Genomic DNA, 18,214 nt, shown 5'->3' with positions numbered 1-18,214 from the left:
AATCGGCCACCACTGTCCCCAAAGCTCGTCCTTCCAGCATTGACTCACCTTCTTTCTGTGGGTCTCTTTGAGGGGGGTGGGGATCGCATGAGGGGACGGGGGAGCCTCCTGCATGTGTCATCCCCCGTGACAATGGTTTGCTATTTAGATGTCGTTGTAGGCCACGTTCCTTCTGGAGATGTCACGTGACGCCTCGCTAGTATTTTATACATGAAGAGTTGCAATTTGTCATGAATGGTCTTCCGACCCTTTTACAATTGTTCAAACCAAATTGTTCTGTTTAATCCGATTGTGTTTTTTCGATGTTATCTGATTTAACAAATAGTCTTTAGAAATTATGATTAATAAAAGAAAGATATGTAGCTTTAGAAGACTTTGAGCACAAATGGTGATAAGCGACGAAGGCTCAACGGTTCCAGTGTTGCTCAGATGATGTGATCCTGATGCTTAGCAGTGCCAGATGTTGGGTTCTCGGTGGATGTATGCGTCATACTTAATGCTCAGTACCAGGGCTTCCTTACTAAAAGTTGCCTTTTAACAAGCGTTTGTCAATTAAACACGGCAATTAAATACAAAAGATCAATACACATTTCCAAACATTTCTTTCCTAAAATAACATCATACGCATTGTTCTCTTAAAGCATATACGTGTAACACTCTTTGTATATAGAACTACTTACATGTTATAAGCTTCTTTGTTCCCTGGTTTACGTTATTCTTTAAGTAATATTGCTTTCAAGAAATATATATTTCATGGGATTGTTATGTTAGATTACGGAAATATACAATCACGGCATGATTATGTACGATAAAGGATTTATGTTTATTTTGTAAGCTCAAACACGTTTTTGAAATATGTACATTATTTTGATTATAAATATCAAATATTTTCATCATCTGGATAACTTGAACTTTTAACAGTTTGTAGATAACTTTCTTTAGGACAAGGTGCCAATGTTATCTGCATAGGTATGGCGGCACTTAAGGAAATCTGTATTTTGATTTCCGCATTAATTGATGCTTTGTAAAAATGAGTACAAAACAAGTCCTATATTTACCCGTATAATTGTATTCTTTGTACAACTCTAAAATGTACCGTCTAGAAGGAACACGTTGAGGTCTTTAATGTATACACATTCTTTGAGTTTTGAGTAGAATCTATATTTTCATTAAGTGATTAAGTGACTGATTTAAACTTTGTACAACTTCCACGCATTTTTTACACGTGATTTGAGCTTTTTTGGTGAGATTTTTTATACATACAAGTAAACTATTTAAGTGTACACTGTACTGGCATCTGTTTTAAAGATTATATTTATTACTGTAAGTCAACATTTATTTATTTTCTTTGATAGCTTGATAAGTGCAGACCTTATTCTTTAAATTTTCTCGGACACTTGTCCTTCTTTACCAAAGTCAGATCTAAATTCAATACATTAATTGTCACGATTCCAAAATATTTACAAGAAAAATCGCTTTGATTCTGATGTTTCATTAATAAAAAATCGTATGAACTTGCATTTCATCTCAGACTGGAAATCAAAGGGATTTGGCCCAAAATAATCTCTTATTCCATAACAGGCAAAGTGCTTATTTCCTTCCACTGGTTTGCTCACTTGAATTAGATAATAAGAGAGACCAGTGAAAGCGCCTCAAGTATATATTTCTTATTTAGATGCATGTACAAAGATTCGGAGTGATACAAACATTCTCCATCAGACTGTATAACAAAGGCTGACTTCATCTTTCCAATAGTCAACATCCATTGTGTGTCGAATGGTCGAAAGATTCCGTGTCTTTCTTTCACAACGTTCGAGGTACGACAGAGCATGCTTTCTGTTCGAATGTTTCATTGAGCGTCTTACGAATCTTGCTAAAAATTTGTTTGATCAAGATCAAAACATTCTAAGCTTCCGTAAAGCTTTCCTTGACAATTCCATATGTTGTCTGGTACCAACCATATGTTCCCCTGCTTACAATAGTATTGTAATAGTTGGTCGCAATTGACTATCGATATCGCAATAGTTGTTTCCCCCTCAATAGTCACCCCTGATTAATATACACACGGTCATGATAAAGTCAGAATTGTAAAGCGGACTCTCATTTTAATTCAGCACACATTTCTTATGACTATTGAAATGGTTTTACCTCTAATTATTTAATACAATAACAGGTTTCAGAAGTAGTAGCTTACAAACTACCGACAACGTAGAAAGACATCTTTCGACAGCATGGCCCCTCCAAACATTGATTTCAGACGTGCAGTTATGAAAATCTCTATTCCAGTGATTAAGAAAGTAGCTTTTAACCCTTTAACCATCATGGGCGAGGTCATGAGTGTTGCTGTGCGCCTTATAATATTCGTGGAGAGCGGTGATCGAGATACGGTTTGGAATTCATATGAACACATCTATCAGGATGAACGAAAGTTCTACTCATTTCCTAAATTTATCGAACTGACTCTCGCCACCCCTCGGTATTTGCTTTAAACATACTCCTTTATCAAAATTAAGTCAAATTATGTGAAATAGGTAAAACATACATAGCTTTCCCCCCTCCTTAACAAGTTTTCACATGAAAATAGACTTTAAAAAAGACTTCTTATTAAGTGTATATCTAAGATGATTGCTGAATAAAGTAAAGGCATCGCCACAGAGAACTCTCAGACAGTCGTCGTAGTTAATATATTTTATCTACTTTTGCCCAGTGAGCATTCCGGACAGAAACAGAGAATGGGTTAACAACACCCTATGTTTGTGGTAACAGCCAGCTCAAATGAGGTGAAGGTGAGGTGAAATTGGGTTTAACGTCGTGCTTGAGAATATTTCGCTCATATGACGACGTGCATGCGTGTGTATGTGTATGTGCGGCTGCTTGTACTAGCCCAGACTGAAGCTGGTTTTATAGTGCTAGCCCACTGAGATACCATGCCGCAGTGAAGCATGAATACCCCACTCAGACACATTATACTGACTCCGAGCCGACCAGTCCTTGTTGTACCCATTAATGCCGAGCGCCAGGCAGGGACCAACAAGTACCATATTTTAACGTCTTTTGGTATGACGCGGTCGGGGATCGAACCCGCGACCTTCCGCTCTCCGGGCGGACGCTCTAACCACTACACCACGGAGGCGGTCAGCTCAAATGAGGAGGTATGAGTAACATATAAGGAATGGTTCGTTGTTCATGACATCAACCACTGGTATGCCTGCCCTGACTCCGTAATAAACAACTAGACATGGCGGGGCTTGGAGTGGAGTTACCTTTGTGTAGAACATCAACCACGAGCAGGTTTTGGTTCAGCGAGGACCGGACAAACGAAAACGAAATCTACAATCCTATTTCCTAGTTTGTGTGAGTGACAAATCAGGACAGATGATGCTATGAATAGTTCTCACATCACATTGTACCAATGTGGGGAATCGAACCCGGACCTTCGAAAACATTCCGCGTGACGATCAGCCTTTTAACGACTAACCCACCGCCCCAGTTTCAATTTAAATTTCCATGTCCAATCCGTCATAGGCGAAAGTGAACATAACCCTACATGCATTTCACGCTCAAATTTCATCAAAATCCGATGACGGTCGAAATTTGAAAAATCCGGTGTCCAAATTTTCTCTCATGCCAACTGACAAAGGCAAGCTTGCGATGACACATAACAAGCTATGAAATTAATGAAAATAAAAGCATAAGCCTCACTTAACGACAACTTCTTCTGTTTTGTCCGGCTCTGGTCTCAACTCTTATGCTGACAATAATCCCAGCATGCTGATTCCTCGATTAATCCGCCGCTGTCACCGAAGCTTCATTTGCTGCAATGGTTTGTGGGCAGGGTGCTTCGCCAACTCAGGGTCACGGGTTAACATCCACGAGAGGTTTTTGACAGTAATTGTAAGATTTTTTCTCCATGTTTTGACCCTCCTATGAAGGTTAATTCAATTGAAAAATTCGAAATTGTGAATTAGACTGGAGTTGTGTCATTTTGTAAAGGGAAATACATGTCTTGAATAATTAATGCTGGTAAAGAATTATTCAAGAGGTATTCTTGGTAAGATGAAACGAATGACATGTAAAAAATAATAAACATGATTTTTTTCATAATCTTAATATATTTCATAATAAATTGAAATATTCATTAAATCCTTCCTATACCAGTCAGCAAATATCCCCAAATAATGTTGTATATATATTATCAAAATGTCATAGGTGAGTGTTATTGATTTCAGTGTAGTTTTGTATCAAGGCGTGATTGCAATATAGATCCCAATACCCCCGTGAAGATCCTTGTTGGAATTAGCCGACAGAATTCCATACTTGTCGTAAGAGGCCACTAACATCGTGTGTGTGTGTATGTGTATGTGTGTGGGTGGTGGTGGTGGTGGTAAGGTTTGCAGATTCGGTTGACGCATGTCCTCGTGTCCTAACCGCGCCGTTCAACCGGAAAAAGTTGACTATGCGATTATGCACAGAACGCCATTAATTAACTGGAATATTGCTGTCTGCGGCAAAACATACAATTTAATTTAAAATAACCTACCCCACCCACCCCACACACACACACACTAACCGTCACCCCAAATAAAAAAGTAAGAAAAAAAAAGTATGAAAGCCATAAAAACACACAAGCAGTGTACGTTAATGACAATGGTTGTAAAGCCATATTAATATTTCGAAAATATACTTTATCAGTTATTTCATCGTAATAATGGAATTACAAATGTATAGAATTATCAGTGTCAGCTCATTTCCGAAGTCGCACGAAAAGGAATAGCATTAGCCGAATATAGTGCAATGTTTGACTCGACAAAAAAAAAACAAAAAAACCAACCAAACAATCATGACATTTATTTGTGAAAATCCGCTACAAACAAATCAAATACAACGTTGGTCCTGTTGTTACCGTTCAAATACCCTTTTTTCAGTTTGGACCGCCTTCGAATTATTTTTCTTCTTTTGGTAAACGACTTTCTCAGTTAATTACTTCCCCAACACACAGTGTAAAGCCGAAATCGCACAATAGGCCCGAGAAAGAAGGTTTCAGCACAATAAGTTTATTGTCGTGTGCTTGTGCGGGATTGATTCGGGAAATTTCTCTGAATGAAAACCTCTTTTGCACCCTGTTCAGTCAACGAGAAATAATTGAAGGCTTTCTTAAAAAATAAACCCACTGTCAGTTATTACAAAACTACCGGCCAGCTTTAATCGTCAATATGAAGAAAACAAATCAGGCAAAGGATGAAGTCCACTTGACCGCCTCTAAGCTTATCTCGCTATCCCCTCAAACCCTCTTCTTCACTATGTTCGGCAGATTGATCTGAACACAGTGCAAACATTTGGAAACTATTAGCCGTCGCTCACTTTCCGTTTTTTGTTCCATTGTTCCGCATGTTTCTTCAATTCGGTTAAAGGTTAATCCATATTTTGGAAACAACCTGCCAACGGCACGGCTCCTTACAGCTCACCTGATTGTAATTATGTTTGCGGAGCATGACTTTTGGAAAGCGTCAGGAGCTGTAGAAGGGGGAAGTCTTGAACTATACAGAAGTCAAGGGTTTAAAAAATACACCATTTTGTGTAACAAACACGTAATTAATGAAAATGTCTGTTATTGCATGAATTTATATACAGAGCTTTACATGCCTCACTATCATCTTTATCATATCAATTGTGCTAGTGTCATCGTCGTCGTCGTCATCGCAGCCGTCGCCGCCGTCGTCAAGCACTCAAGGTCAGCCTAGAATGTTCTCTCAACATGTATTATTGTCAACCTATTTCCCAGCGCACAACGCCCTGACCTCACGCGCTACCTTACAATGACGGTACTCACAGCGGAGTATCTTACGTTAAACGTACTCATAGCCGAGTACTTTACGACGAAATTACTTACAGTACGCCACAGCGCGCTACCTTACGATAAAAGTACTCACAGTGGACTACCTTACGATAAAAGTACTCACAGCGGACTACCTTACGATAAAAGTACTCACAGCGGACTACCTTACGATAAAAGTACTCACAGCGCGCTACCTTACGATAAAAGTACTCACAGCGCGCAACCTTACGATAAAGGTACTCACAGCGGACTACCTTACGATACAAGTACTCACAGCACACTACCTTACGATAAAAGTACTCACAGTGGACTACCTTACGATAAAAGTACTCACAGCGCGCTACCTTACGATAAAAGTACTCACAGCGCGGACTACCTTACGATAAAAGTACTCACAGCGCGCTACCTTACGATAAAAGTACTCACAGCGGACTACCTTACGATAAAAGTACTCACAGCGGACTACCTTACGATAAAAGTACTCACAGCGCACTACCTTACGATAAAAGTACTCACAGCGCGCTACCTTACGATAAAAAGTACTCACGATAAAGGTACTCACAGCGGACTACCTTACGATAAAAGTACTCACAGCGCGCTACCTTACAATAAAAGTACTCACAGCGCACTACCTTACGATAAAAGTACTCACAGCGGACTACCTTACGATAAAAGTACTCACAGCGGACTACCTTACGATAAAAGTACTCACAGCGCGCAACCTTACGATAAAGGTACTCACGGCGGACTACCTTACAATAAAAGTACTCACAGCATACTACCTCACGATAAAAGTACTCACAGCGGACTATCTTACGATAAAAGTACTCACAGCGTGCTACCTTACGATACAAGTACTCACAGCGCGCTACCTTACGATAAAAGTACTCACAGCGCGACTACCTTACGATAAAAGTACTCACAGCGCCGACCTTACGATAAAAGTACTCACAGCGCGCTACCTTACGATAAAAGTACTCACAGCGCGCTACCTTACGATAAAAGTACTCACGGCGGACTATCTTACGATAAAAGTACTCACAGCGCGCTACCTTACGATAAAAGTACTCACAGCGCGCAACCTTACGATAAAAGTACTCACGGCGGACTACCTTACGATAAAAGTACTCACAGCGGACTACCTTACGATAAAAGTATACCTTAAGATAAAAGTACTCACAGCGGACTACCTTACGATAAAAGTACTCACAGCGGACTAGCTTACGATAAAAGTACTCACAACCTTATAAAAGTACTCACGGCGGACTACCTTACGATAAAAGCACTCACGGCGGAACCTTACGATAAAAGAACTCACAGCGCGCTACCACGATAAAGGTACTCACAGCGCGCTACCTTACGATAAAAGCTCACAGCTCGCTACCTTACGATACAAGTCACAGCGGACTACCTTACGACAATAAAAGTACTCACAGCGGACTAAACCTTAAGATTACGATAAAAGTACTCACAGCGGACTAGCGCGCGACCTTACGATAAAAGTACTCACAGCGGACTACCTTACGATAAAAAGTACTCACAGTACTCACAGGACTACCTTACGGTACTCACAGCGGACTACCTTACGATAAAAGTACTCACAGCGGACTACCTTACGATAAAAGTACTCACAGCGCGCTACCTTACGATAAAAGTACTCACTGCGCGCTACCTTACAATAAAAGTACTCACTGCGCGCTACCTTACAATAAAAGTACTCACAGCGGACTACCTTACGATAAAAGTACTCACAGCGGACTAACGATGAAAGTACTCTCAGCCTGCTAATATACACGTGTTCTTGGTCGACGAAAGTTCGCTTAGTGTACATCTTAGTTCAACTCAAGAAACCCTTACTTAATTTTACGTCCAAAGTGCACGTTTGTCTTTGGTCAATACAAGTTACGCCTATCTAAGGTCAGTATACGTACCGACAGTAGCTCAGTGTACGTCTTTCTTAGGTTAGTACACGTAAAGAGTGACTAATATTGCTTAATGCCGCATCAGTAATTTTGACGCTGTTAGCTACGAGTCCACGGACTGGCACCGATAAGTTCACGTCTTCAAAAGACATATTGACATATGCTTTTTAAAAATATGCTTCTAAATCTAACTTTATATATAAAAACTCTAAAACAAAGATTCTTTGTGGAAAATCATCCATCAACAAAAAATGATAAAATAAATAATTTCAATCACAAATGGAGCCTTGTCCCCCCAGTACTTAGTACTTAGACTCCAAACTGTATCGATTTGTACCTGACTATCTATACGTCTATTGATTTATGCAAGGAATTGAGCTCGACATACGTTCACTCACTCACCGACTGACTGACTCACTCACTCAAGATGCCCTACATGAATCTTTAAGCAGTGTCACACTTCTAGGTTCCCTACGTTGTCATTCAGCTTGTACCTCTTAATACTATGTAAATACTTTTTATCCGTACAATATAGTGTAGATCTAACCCTACAGGAAAGGGGTATTTCAGAGTCTTTACTCCGGGATGACAGCCATTTGATCCGCGCTGGATCCCCAAGCATGCTGGCGTCTGATAGCAAGAGGTCTTATTGCCAACATTTCCTCAAGACTGTTTATACAAAGAATTTATTACTCATTTCTCTCCAAGAGGGTCTTCATCAAAGTAATCCGGGGAATTAAAGCCAAACCCAGGCATAAATGCCACGTGCCTTATCTTCAGATAATTCGACTGACGGACAAATCATTGCCTTCTACTAAATAGGACTGCCAAACCTCAATACGACCCGTAACCCAATGATAAGACTAATAGAAAACTCGAAAAACCAACGGGCTATTGGAAAGCACTTTGTCATCGATTTTTCTGACAGATCGATATTCCTATTAAGGCTATGACTGTAGGGCTCATTTCAGCATGAGACCGGACAGAAGAATCCTTCAATGCCGATGTTGGAGCTATTAAACAACCACCTGTAGTGCCAGGAATCGATGGATCGGTGCTGAGAAATGTCGGCAGCCAAGGAAACTCGACATTTATCAGTCAGAGTAATACATGCACTTCAACGACACTACAATACGGGCACAAAACGCATTCATCTTTAAGGCCAACGGGCTTTGGGGAGAGTCACTCTTAGTTTGTAAAAAATCACAGTAATCCGGCATAAGCCGTTATGAAAGGGAGGACTTCTGTGCAATGAGGACCATGTCACTTCAAAGCTCCGTGACAGGGCCGGGCGTGAGTCATACCTCTTCTCCACATATCTCATACGTAACTAATGATGTCGTGTTTGGCCAGGGAAGGAGTTTAATTTGTCTCTTTCAATCCAGTTCTGAACTGTCAACAGATGATACTTCCCGACACGCACCGATTTCCTTGCGTTTATTAGGAGTTGTGTTCTCTAACGCTATATTTCGTTTTAACCGTTCGCTTTTAAGTTAATGTAGTTATGATCAATGACTGATATCTGGCTCATCTCAGGCGGCGAGTAATACAGTGCGGATATTTGACAGCTAAGAAGTGGACAAATCAAATACACTTTCAAACATCAAAAAGCGGCCGTGGAACTGCCAACAACTTGGAAAGGAAATTCATGTTTAGACCGACCTTCCTGGGATTTTCCGCTGAAGACTTTATTCATCTCTGTGTAAAACCTTGTCGTAACCAAAATGTTTCCTCGAGAAGCTGACATGTATTGGTAATTTCCATACCACCGCAACGGTATGTCTAAGTGAGTGAGTGAGTGAATTTTGTTTTGCGCCGCTTTTAGCAAAATTCCAGCAATATGACGGCGGCGGACAGCAAAAATGGGCTTCACACATAATACCCATGTGGGGAATCGAAGCCGAGTCTTCTGCATGCGAGACAGTTGAAGACGTATTTGCAGGGTCTCAATTTGGTCCTGTTGCATGGAACAGTCCGCGAATTATGATTCAAATAGTAATTAACAAATGGTGATTGCAGTCGAAGTTCACTCATAGATGATAGCACACTACGATTACTTTGAGGTGCGATGACAATGTCATCTGCTTGTCGACACTTAGTCAGCTCACGGTCTTCCTTTGTCGACTCTCACGAACAACGTACATGTTTGGTCTGGGTCCCGTTCCAAAGAGCGCTCCTAAGATGATCGTAACTCACCTACTTACGCTGCGGCAATTGAAGCGCTAAGATCGCTTTGTACAACGGGGCCCTGCCCAAGCACATGAATCCAAACGCTATCATAGCGAATTTGGTTGAGTTGAAACGAAATATATTTCTATTAATCCCCTTACAAACTTTGGCTTGTAGTTTTGGGGCATACGACAATATCCCTAAAAAACATTGTCCTGTATATGTTAATTGTAGGATGTACGACCCTGACAATATATGAATACACAATGCCATTTAGAAAGTGGTCAAATGTGACATGTTATCTTTGGGAATACACTTTCTCATAAAATTACAAATTCGAGACAGTACTTTTATCGCCAGCACACAAAGTCAGCGCTCTAACCCACCCAGCCACAAAAGAAGCCACGGAGGCTGAGTGCGTTAGATCGCTGACTTTGTGTGCTGGCGATTAAGTGCTTTACTCTTAGAGTGGGGGTTCGAATCCCGGATGAGACTCAGTCTAACAGAAGTATTATCCTGTATATGTTGAAGGTTGTACAACCCTGACCCTAACAAACATTGTCTTGTATATGTTGTAGGATGTACAACTCTGATGACGACGTTTGGTCGGAGGTGTCGGAGGGTCTCGCTATGCCCAAGGAGAGAGAGAAACATAACATGGTGCCGGTCAATGGTTCCGCGATCTTCATACTTGGAGGTAGGGGGATCGCGACATTGGAAGTGTCACACAGATGCGATTATACGGTTATAACGAACTCGAAGGGGCCGATAATGTTAGTTTTAACCATAGTTCGGTTTATGCATTTCGGCTGAAGCTGACAGTAAGTTGTCGGGGAAAACAGTTAAATAAATCCGCCAATTCGTTATAAACGTAGTTTAAGTAATATACATCTTCTGATATGTCGAATGAACACCACTGGTTACGACGCGCTAAATGAGGTGTATGCTTTCTATTGAGCGTAGAACGATGTGATTACAGTGAGTGAGCAAGTATGGTTTTACGCCGCTTTTAGCAATATTCCAGCAATATCGCGGCGGGGGACACCATAAATGGGCTTCACACTGTACCCATGTGGGGAATAGAACCCGTATCTTCGGCGTGACGAGCGAACGCTTTAACGACTAGGCTACCCCACCGACCCGATGCGATTACAATGCAATGAATGAACGTTTTGTGAGAATACATGGATGCTCACACTATCAACCACCGGTCTCCCTGTTTCTGATGTTCTGGTGATGTGATACAGGTGAACTGTTCAAACTGCAGCGTTATGCTATGGTCCTAGTCTGAGTTCCTATTCCAGGACGTAGTTTCGACCATGAGACGTTTATGGAGAAGGACGAGGGCTCGGTCTGCCAATACAGCCTGATGCAGGAACCCGATGCACGCCGGGGACCACCCTGGGAGCTCAGCCACGCCCCTCTCCCTCACACCAGGACGTACGCTGGAGCCGTAGCGCTTGGTAAGGAATATGCACTTAGGTAGAGTGACTCACGCACGCACGCACGGACATCGTATAGAGTTAGTCAAAAGCCGTAGTGCAAGGACTGCTCTTTAAAACTACACCAGTTTTTGAAACTTTCGTAAGTCAGTATGAAAGTATGTGAGTCACGATCCTTTTAGATGTGATAACACCAACCCTCAACATGATCAAGTGACCCTATCTTGCTTGTGTTAGTTTTATCCACCTTCAATCATGACTGTATATACTTTCCTTTTGTAGATTTGTTTTAGTTTCTATAGAATACGGATGGCTTTTAATTTATATTCACTTTCTCATCTATTGGCTAGGGATCCTATGATGATGGTGAATATAAAACTGTGAACGCTCGGGAACTCACAACTCGTGTAATCTTTTCCCATTTCATGTTTGAAAACCGGAAACGCTCATGTACAAATATATACCTGATCTACCTCACTGGGTTTGTTTAGCGGATTTGACACATTGGATATACTGCATACATTCATTAAAACATCACTCTATTTAAGTTGTCAAAAATAATGTCATCGTATCCCAATTGCGTAGATCGATGCTCATGCTGTTGATCACTGAATTGTCTGGTTCCGACTCGATTATTTACATACCGCCGTCATATAGCTGGAATATTGCTGAGTGCGGCGTTAAACAACAAACAAACAAACTATATTAAGTTGTGGACGTTTATTTTCAGGGAAGAACATCTGGGTATTCGGGGGTTTCAGTCACTCTGCAGCCAGTCATGTTTCCCGGGTTGCCATGTACGACTCACATTCACGGCGATGGCACGAGACGTTCTCCCTTCCTCCTGGCAACTTCACCAACGTGGAACTCTGTCGCCTCAGCATCCCCGTACACAATACGAGCTTCACCTTCCTCGACAAGTACATCTGTAACAAATGGGTGCTGTGGTGACGTCATTTCCTGAAACCAATTACTCAGGCGCATCGGCGAAAAACGCGGATGTGTGACTGACGGATGCGTAACGTTTGACCTGACTCGCTGTGATAACATTGAATGTTTCAGGGAGATAAAACTGGTGAAATGTACATTACAACTGTTTACTATGGACATTATTGGTCCATTCATACGGGGTAGTGATGATTAAAGGTAGTCGTCTCATTTCAGATGCTGCTTATTTTACGACCACGTTGCTGTTTTGCGTTTCTCGAGTCACGGTTTTATTACACTCAAGGTTTCACTGCAGATATGGATTCCCATTAGGACGGGTCACGTGTTTTTGGCTTTGTTTGAAAAGATGCTTCAAGTTGGATATATACCGATAAAGAAAGAAATGGGAACAGTTAAATGATTAGTGTAATACTTGGTGTAACATTACGTAATAACTCCTAAGAAAACGATGTATACTTTGGCAATGTAAGGAACACGTCACACGGTAACTTAACAGTCAGTGCTATTTAAAAATAAATATAAATAGATGATAAGAGCATTTGCATCAAACAACTATAATTAGCTATGCGATGCAGATTTTTCCATCAGTATGCACAAGATGTGAGGTCTTGTTTCTCGTTAGCAAGTGAAAATTTGAGAATATGTGACAGATATATGCTAATCGTAACAAGAGCACATAAAGCTGTCAAAACATTGAACAAGAAGTCGGTTTAGGGGTAGTGTCGCTTAAAGGAGGACAATTTAGGAAACATGTCGGGATAAATTTAGGAAACATTCCTGTGATAAATTTAGGAAACATTCTGTGATAAATTTAGGAAACATCCTGTGATAAATAATATTTCATGCGTGACCAAATATACTGTGATTAGACACATTGTGGTCTTCCCCAAGTACTGGTGGGTCAGTTACCTGTGATATCTGTGTTTATACCACATTTTGACGTGATGTTTATGTGCGTGATGACGTGTCACCAGCTGTGAAACCGTAACAATGTACCGCTCCCCTTGTCCTATCCGACATCTACATGGAGTATATATCCATTATTAACACCCTACCCTAAAGCATATTTCTGAATTTCAAATATCACCCCTACCATTCTCATCACCTCAACTGTAGCGTCCTTACTACTCTCCTTTTAAGAGACATGATGGTCCTTGTCTAGAAATTTGACCGTATATATATAATTTCATTTCGGGTACTACATTTGATACTAATCCGAAATCTATGATGCTTTTGGTACAAGTTGAGCGGCGCATAGCTTGTTTTAACTGAATGCTGCTCACACGATTCTGGAAACGCCCGTTTTTGTGAATGGCTGTTGTACAAATATATAACATGTTAACAATATTCTGTAAATAAAGTTGGTCATATGTTACGATGAAATATTGACTATATGCCATTGGTAATCAGTGACTCAGCAATGCTAACCTGACTAAACACTGGCCCTGCCATGTTTTATAGATGAGTAAGTCTCATCTGCTTCACCTCTTTCAGCCACTAAAAGGATATCCCAGTGGATTTCGTATAGTGTCCATTTTCAGGAGTTTTTGCAAGGACAGTAAGTGAAGGAGATCTAAGCTAACTGTAAACTGAACACTAACACTATGGGTAATATTGATCATACGATAAACACTATATGAAAGCAAATAAGATTTGATTTTGTAATCCACAGCCCTCCCTAACGAGTGATTGAATGTGGCAGATCACTGAAATGCGATCAAAACAGCAAATGACGGAGTGAATGTCGTTTTACGCCGTTGTAAGCAATACCCCAACTACATTCCAGCAATCGGGTCTGGGCTCCTGGTTCACCTTTATAGGCTAGAGGAAATTAGGTTTAACGTCAGGCTGAAGATTACTCCACTTCTATTTAAGAAATACAGTTCGCTCTACCACCATGTATAGTGTAATAAAACACACTTTCGCCCTGAACTATTATAGTTAAAGTGCGAGGACGCTTGCGTCCGAGTGCTTTAACGTTATAATAGTTCAGGGCGAAAGTGTGCTTTATTACACTATACATGGTGGTAGAGCGAACTGTATTTCTTATCTAAGATGCCAAATTTAATACTTTCTAAGCATAATTACGATTAATTTAAGGCAGAAAACAAACGACGGTGTCGGTGACCTAAATTAAAAATCCTCGCACAGGGCTAACTGGTGCGCTGTTCTATTGATGTGTCTGCCCCCTACGTTAAGACGAACGTTACCAGAAAAAAACAAATGATAACAGTTTGATGACGGTTTACGTTCGGATTAAATATCTTCTCTGAATTATTTTAATTACATCTGTCATTAACGTAAACCATATGGGGCAATATGAACGTCGCATTTCTACTACCAACGTAAGTTTAGATCAGTACATCCAGCTGAGTAGTCAAGCGACATTCCACGATTGCATTGTGGGAATGTAAACATTGTGAACGTTACCGTGTCGCTGAAAACTTGTGAGTCGAATTGACACATTTTAACCGTCGTAAAACATAAACGTAATGTTTCCACCAGTGATGTTAGCTGCGTGAAGCAACTGCAAACCAAGAAACGGGATGCAACGGAGTAGTTTACTGTAGGAGGCCGTACGAGGCGATGACAACTGACATGCATCGTGACGTCGCTTACATTGTGACGTAATGTAAAAATGGTTCGATTACAAGGGGGCACACTAGAATGGCGCAGTGACGGGCTAACGTCATTCAATTGTTACGTCATCAAAGAACTATACCTTTATTTAGGGGATAACTGTACTGTGTTTGACGAATTGGGGACGTATACCGGTGGTTATATAGCCGCAAATTTAGTTATATCGGAGACGCGTAAGCGGAGCCGATATAACGTTAAATTTGCGGCTAATTCGTCAAACACAGTACAGTTATCCCCATTCTAATTCAACTCGTTTTACGCTGTTTTTTCGTGAAAGAAATTCATTATTTAAACCAGGTCAAAGTTCCTCTAGGTCAAAGGTTAATCATATCACTCCTTCAACTTACACCATCGCCAGAGAAAGTAGTTCCCTTTTCTAACTACACACGTTTATTATGTGCACACAGACTAAATTTGACAATGATGAATAGATCATAGTATTATAGATAAAATGGACGGTATTATGATGAAACCGCCCTCTAGTTACAGAAATGAGCGGCCCGCTGATTCCTCAACTACGGGCCATTATCAGTTGTTGTCAAATGACGTCATAGCAGGTGACGTCACGCTCCATAATGACGTCATAAACCTTGTTTCATGATCTAACAGTGTTGGGTCAACAGCCCGTTGCGAGTAAGTTGTTTGAACTTAAAATTAAATTTATGATACTGTTTTGTCTTTTTTAACACAAATTCCACCCATTTTAGCTGGATAGGGGAGTTAATTGACCAATGGCTTCTGCAAATGACAATGTCCTGAGAAACAGCATTACCCCAATAGTGTAGGGATACTTTCAAAGGTTTCGGTGAATCGGTTTTCAAATTGCGACCGTATATGCTGATTATACGGTCGGAAATTTATAGCATTGACCAATCAGAACTCGTGTTACATACTAAGTTGAATTAGAATGTCTGATAATGTTTGTTTTTTGCGATTGTTCTAACCGCTAGGCATCTTAGAAAGTGACATGCCTGTTGGTTGGTGGGTGTGTTGTATAACGCCGCACTCAGCAATATTCCAGCTATATGCCAGCGGTCTGTAAATAATCGAGTCTGCATGGACAAGACAACCCAGTGATCAACTGTATGAGCATCGATCTACGCAATTTGGACACGATGACATGTGTTAACCAAATCAGCCAGTCCTACCACCCGATCCCGTTAGATCATAGACGCCTCTTACGACAAGCATGGGTTGATGAAGACAATTCACGGAGAGTGCCATGTCTATAGTTCGGACATTCCCCGTATATATACAGTGCTTGTCCACCGAGACACCATGCAACAGATTGAACACGGATTCCCAACTAAGACACGTCATGTTGACCCTGAGCCGACAAGACCTTGTTTCATCCCCTACAAGTATAGTGCCAGGTCATATAACCATCTTGAACGTCTTCCCATGAGCCGGCAACTTCGATATATGCGCATGCGCACATGGAAGAGGAAGTCTTGACCGCATGTTGACATTTTCTAGCTTGTGTGCACACTTGTTTAGTTTACTTTCCATTCGTATGAAATGATTGACAGCAATTATTTCGAATATTCAATACTTTTTCTACGCGAGGCGATTCAAGGCTGCTCGGATATTTGAAAGAAGCGCGGATAGTAATGCGCATGGGCAGTAGAGGTCAAAGTTCGCTGATACAAAAATGTTGCAGTTTCATAGTCTTTTGTTGCCGTTTTCACTGTTTTAATGGTAGGCCTGAGCTTTATCCAAAACATTTTGTAACGATCCAGTCGTCAGACTCAAAACCAGTCCGGTCAAGCACTGTGTCCACCAAATCCACGAGACCGTCTCCGTGGTGTAGTGGTTAGAGCGTTCGCCCGGAGAGCGGAAGGTCGCGGGTTCGATCCCCGACCGCGTCATACCAAAAGACGTTAAAATATGGTACTTGTTGGTCCCTGCCTGGCGCTCGGCATTAATGGGTACAACAAGGACTGGTCGGCTCGGAGTCAGTATAATGTGTCTGAGTGGGGTATTCATGCTTCACTGCGGCATGGTATCTCAGTGGGCTAGCACTATAAAACCAGCTTAAGTCTGGGCTAGTACAAGCAACCGCACATACACATACACACGCATGCACGTCGTCATATGAGCGAAATATTAAAGCACGACGTTTAAACCCAATTTCACCTCACCTCACCAAATCCACGGAGTATTGGGTATTTTCGATTCGTCCCCGAAAAGGGTGCCTCGACAGTCGCCAAAATACATTCTTGTCTAATTAAAAAAAAATCAAAAAAATCGAGCCCCCTATCCAATCTAAAGATTTCTGGATCTACCTTGATCTGCAATAGAATTGTCAATACCATTGCAACGTTTCTTTTGTTTAAACACAAAAACGATAAATTTCCATTTTTTTCGTAAATAAAACTTAGTGTCGATGGTGGCTAAATGAAACAAATGGTATTCGATGATTATGTACATGATACGGGTCTCGTCGTTTTGCTTTGGACCTGAAGTCGGCGACTCTGAAACCCGTTTTTGCGAAAGTTCAAGCTTTCTTGAGTCCGGCAACATATTTACCACATAGCCATACAGATTATACTACGCCATATCAATTACTATCTGGTGATTTTTCCAGACATCATTACGTTACTATGAAAACATTTGGTTTTGTGTAACCTTCATGATCTGATAACCAGCTCGAGTCGCCACGTCAAAACAATGTTGTATCAATGTCCACGAGACCATGCATGGGAGTGGGTTATATAGACAGTCAAAGGCGCATGGTTATCCTCGAAACTTAATACGGCACTAAAACCAGGATTAATAACTGTCTATAGATAGTCATTTCGTCTTCCTTGCACGACACGAGTACAGGCCCAGCGTAGGCTAATTTAAGTGGGCGGTTTGTATTTAACACCATATTTAGCCGCAATGTTCAGCGGTTTAATTTTATTACGTCGCTTACGGATCCGCCGACCAAACATTTCCCAAATGTGGAATAAAATGCTAATTTGAGAAGAAAGTGTCTTTTTGTCACTCTGTTAAATAATTCAAGACATTACAGAACACAATTAAGTTTATTTGGCAACGGAATTGGTCCTTTGATTATTCTGACTATCTTCAAAAGATAACATTACTTTTCTGATTATCATTTTCCTTATAGAATAAGCAAATTCCATGTACTAATCTAATGTATAGTAAGGTGTTCTTTCATGTTTCACGTATGAGGTGGAAGGGAAGTAACTCTTCCCTTTTCATAGAGTGGTTTCATGATGAGGGAAACAAAGATTTCGAGTTCGAGTCCG

General features: G+C 40.9%; 1 protein-coding gene across 1 annotated transcript in view; it reads left to right on the top strand.

Annotated features, from left to right (window-relative positions):
- LOC124276110 (kelch-like protein 14) overlaps window positions 1-13,639 on the top strand; it is a 32,703-nt gene extending 19,064 nt beyond the window's left edge. Inside the window, exons 3-5 of the mRNA XM_046711768.1 lie at window positions 10,506-10,624; window positions 11,232-11,390; window positions 12,100-13,639. Coding sequence (XP_046567724.1) covers window positions 10,506-10,624; window positions 11,232-11,390; window positions 12,100-12,320 — 499 coding nt within the window. The 3' untranslated portion in view covers window positions 12,321-13,639. The remainder of the gene's footprint in view (window positions 1-10,505; window positions 10,625-11,231; window positions 11,391-12,099) is intronic.
- Window positions 13,640-18,214: the final 4,575 nt, after the last annotated feature.

Source organism: Haliotis rubra, unplaced genomic scaffold (genome assembly GCF_003918875.1).
Source record: "Haliotis rubra isolate DU_JTF1 unplaced genomic scaffold, ASM391887v1 Scf206, whole genome shotgun sequence".
In the NCBI taxonomy this organism is placed as follows: Eukaryota; Metazoa; Mollusca; class Gastropoda; order Lepetellida; family Haliotidae; genus Haliotis; species Haliotis rubra.
The sequence above is the reverse complement of the archived record's forward strand: the minus strand, read 5'-3'. Positions and strand labels throughout refer to the sequence as shown.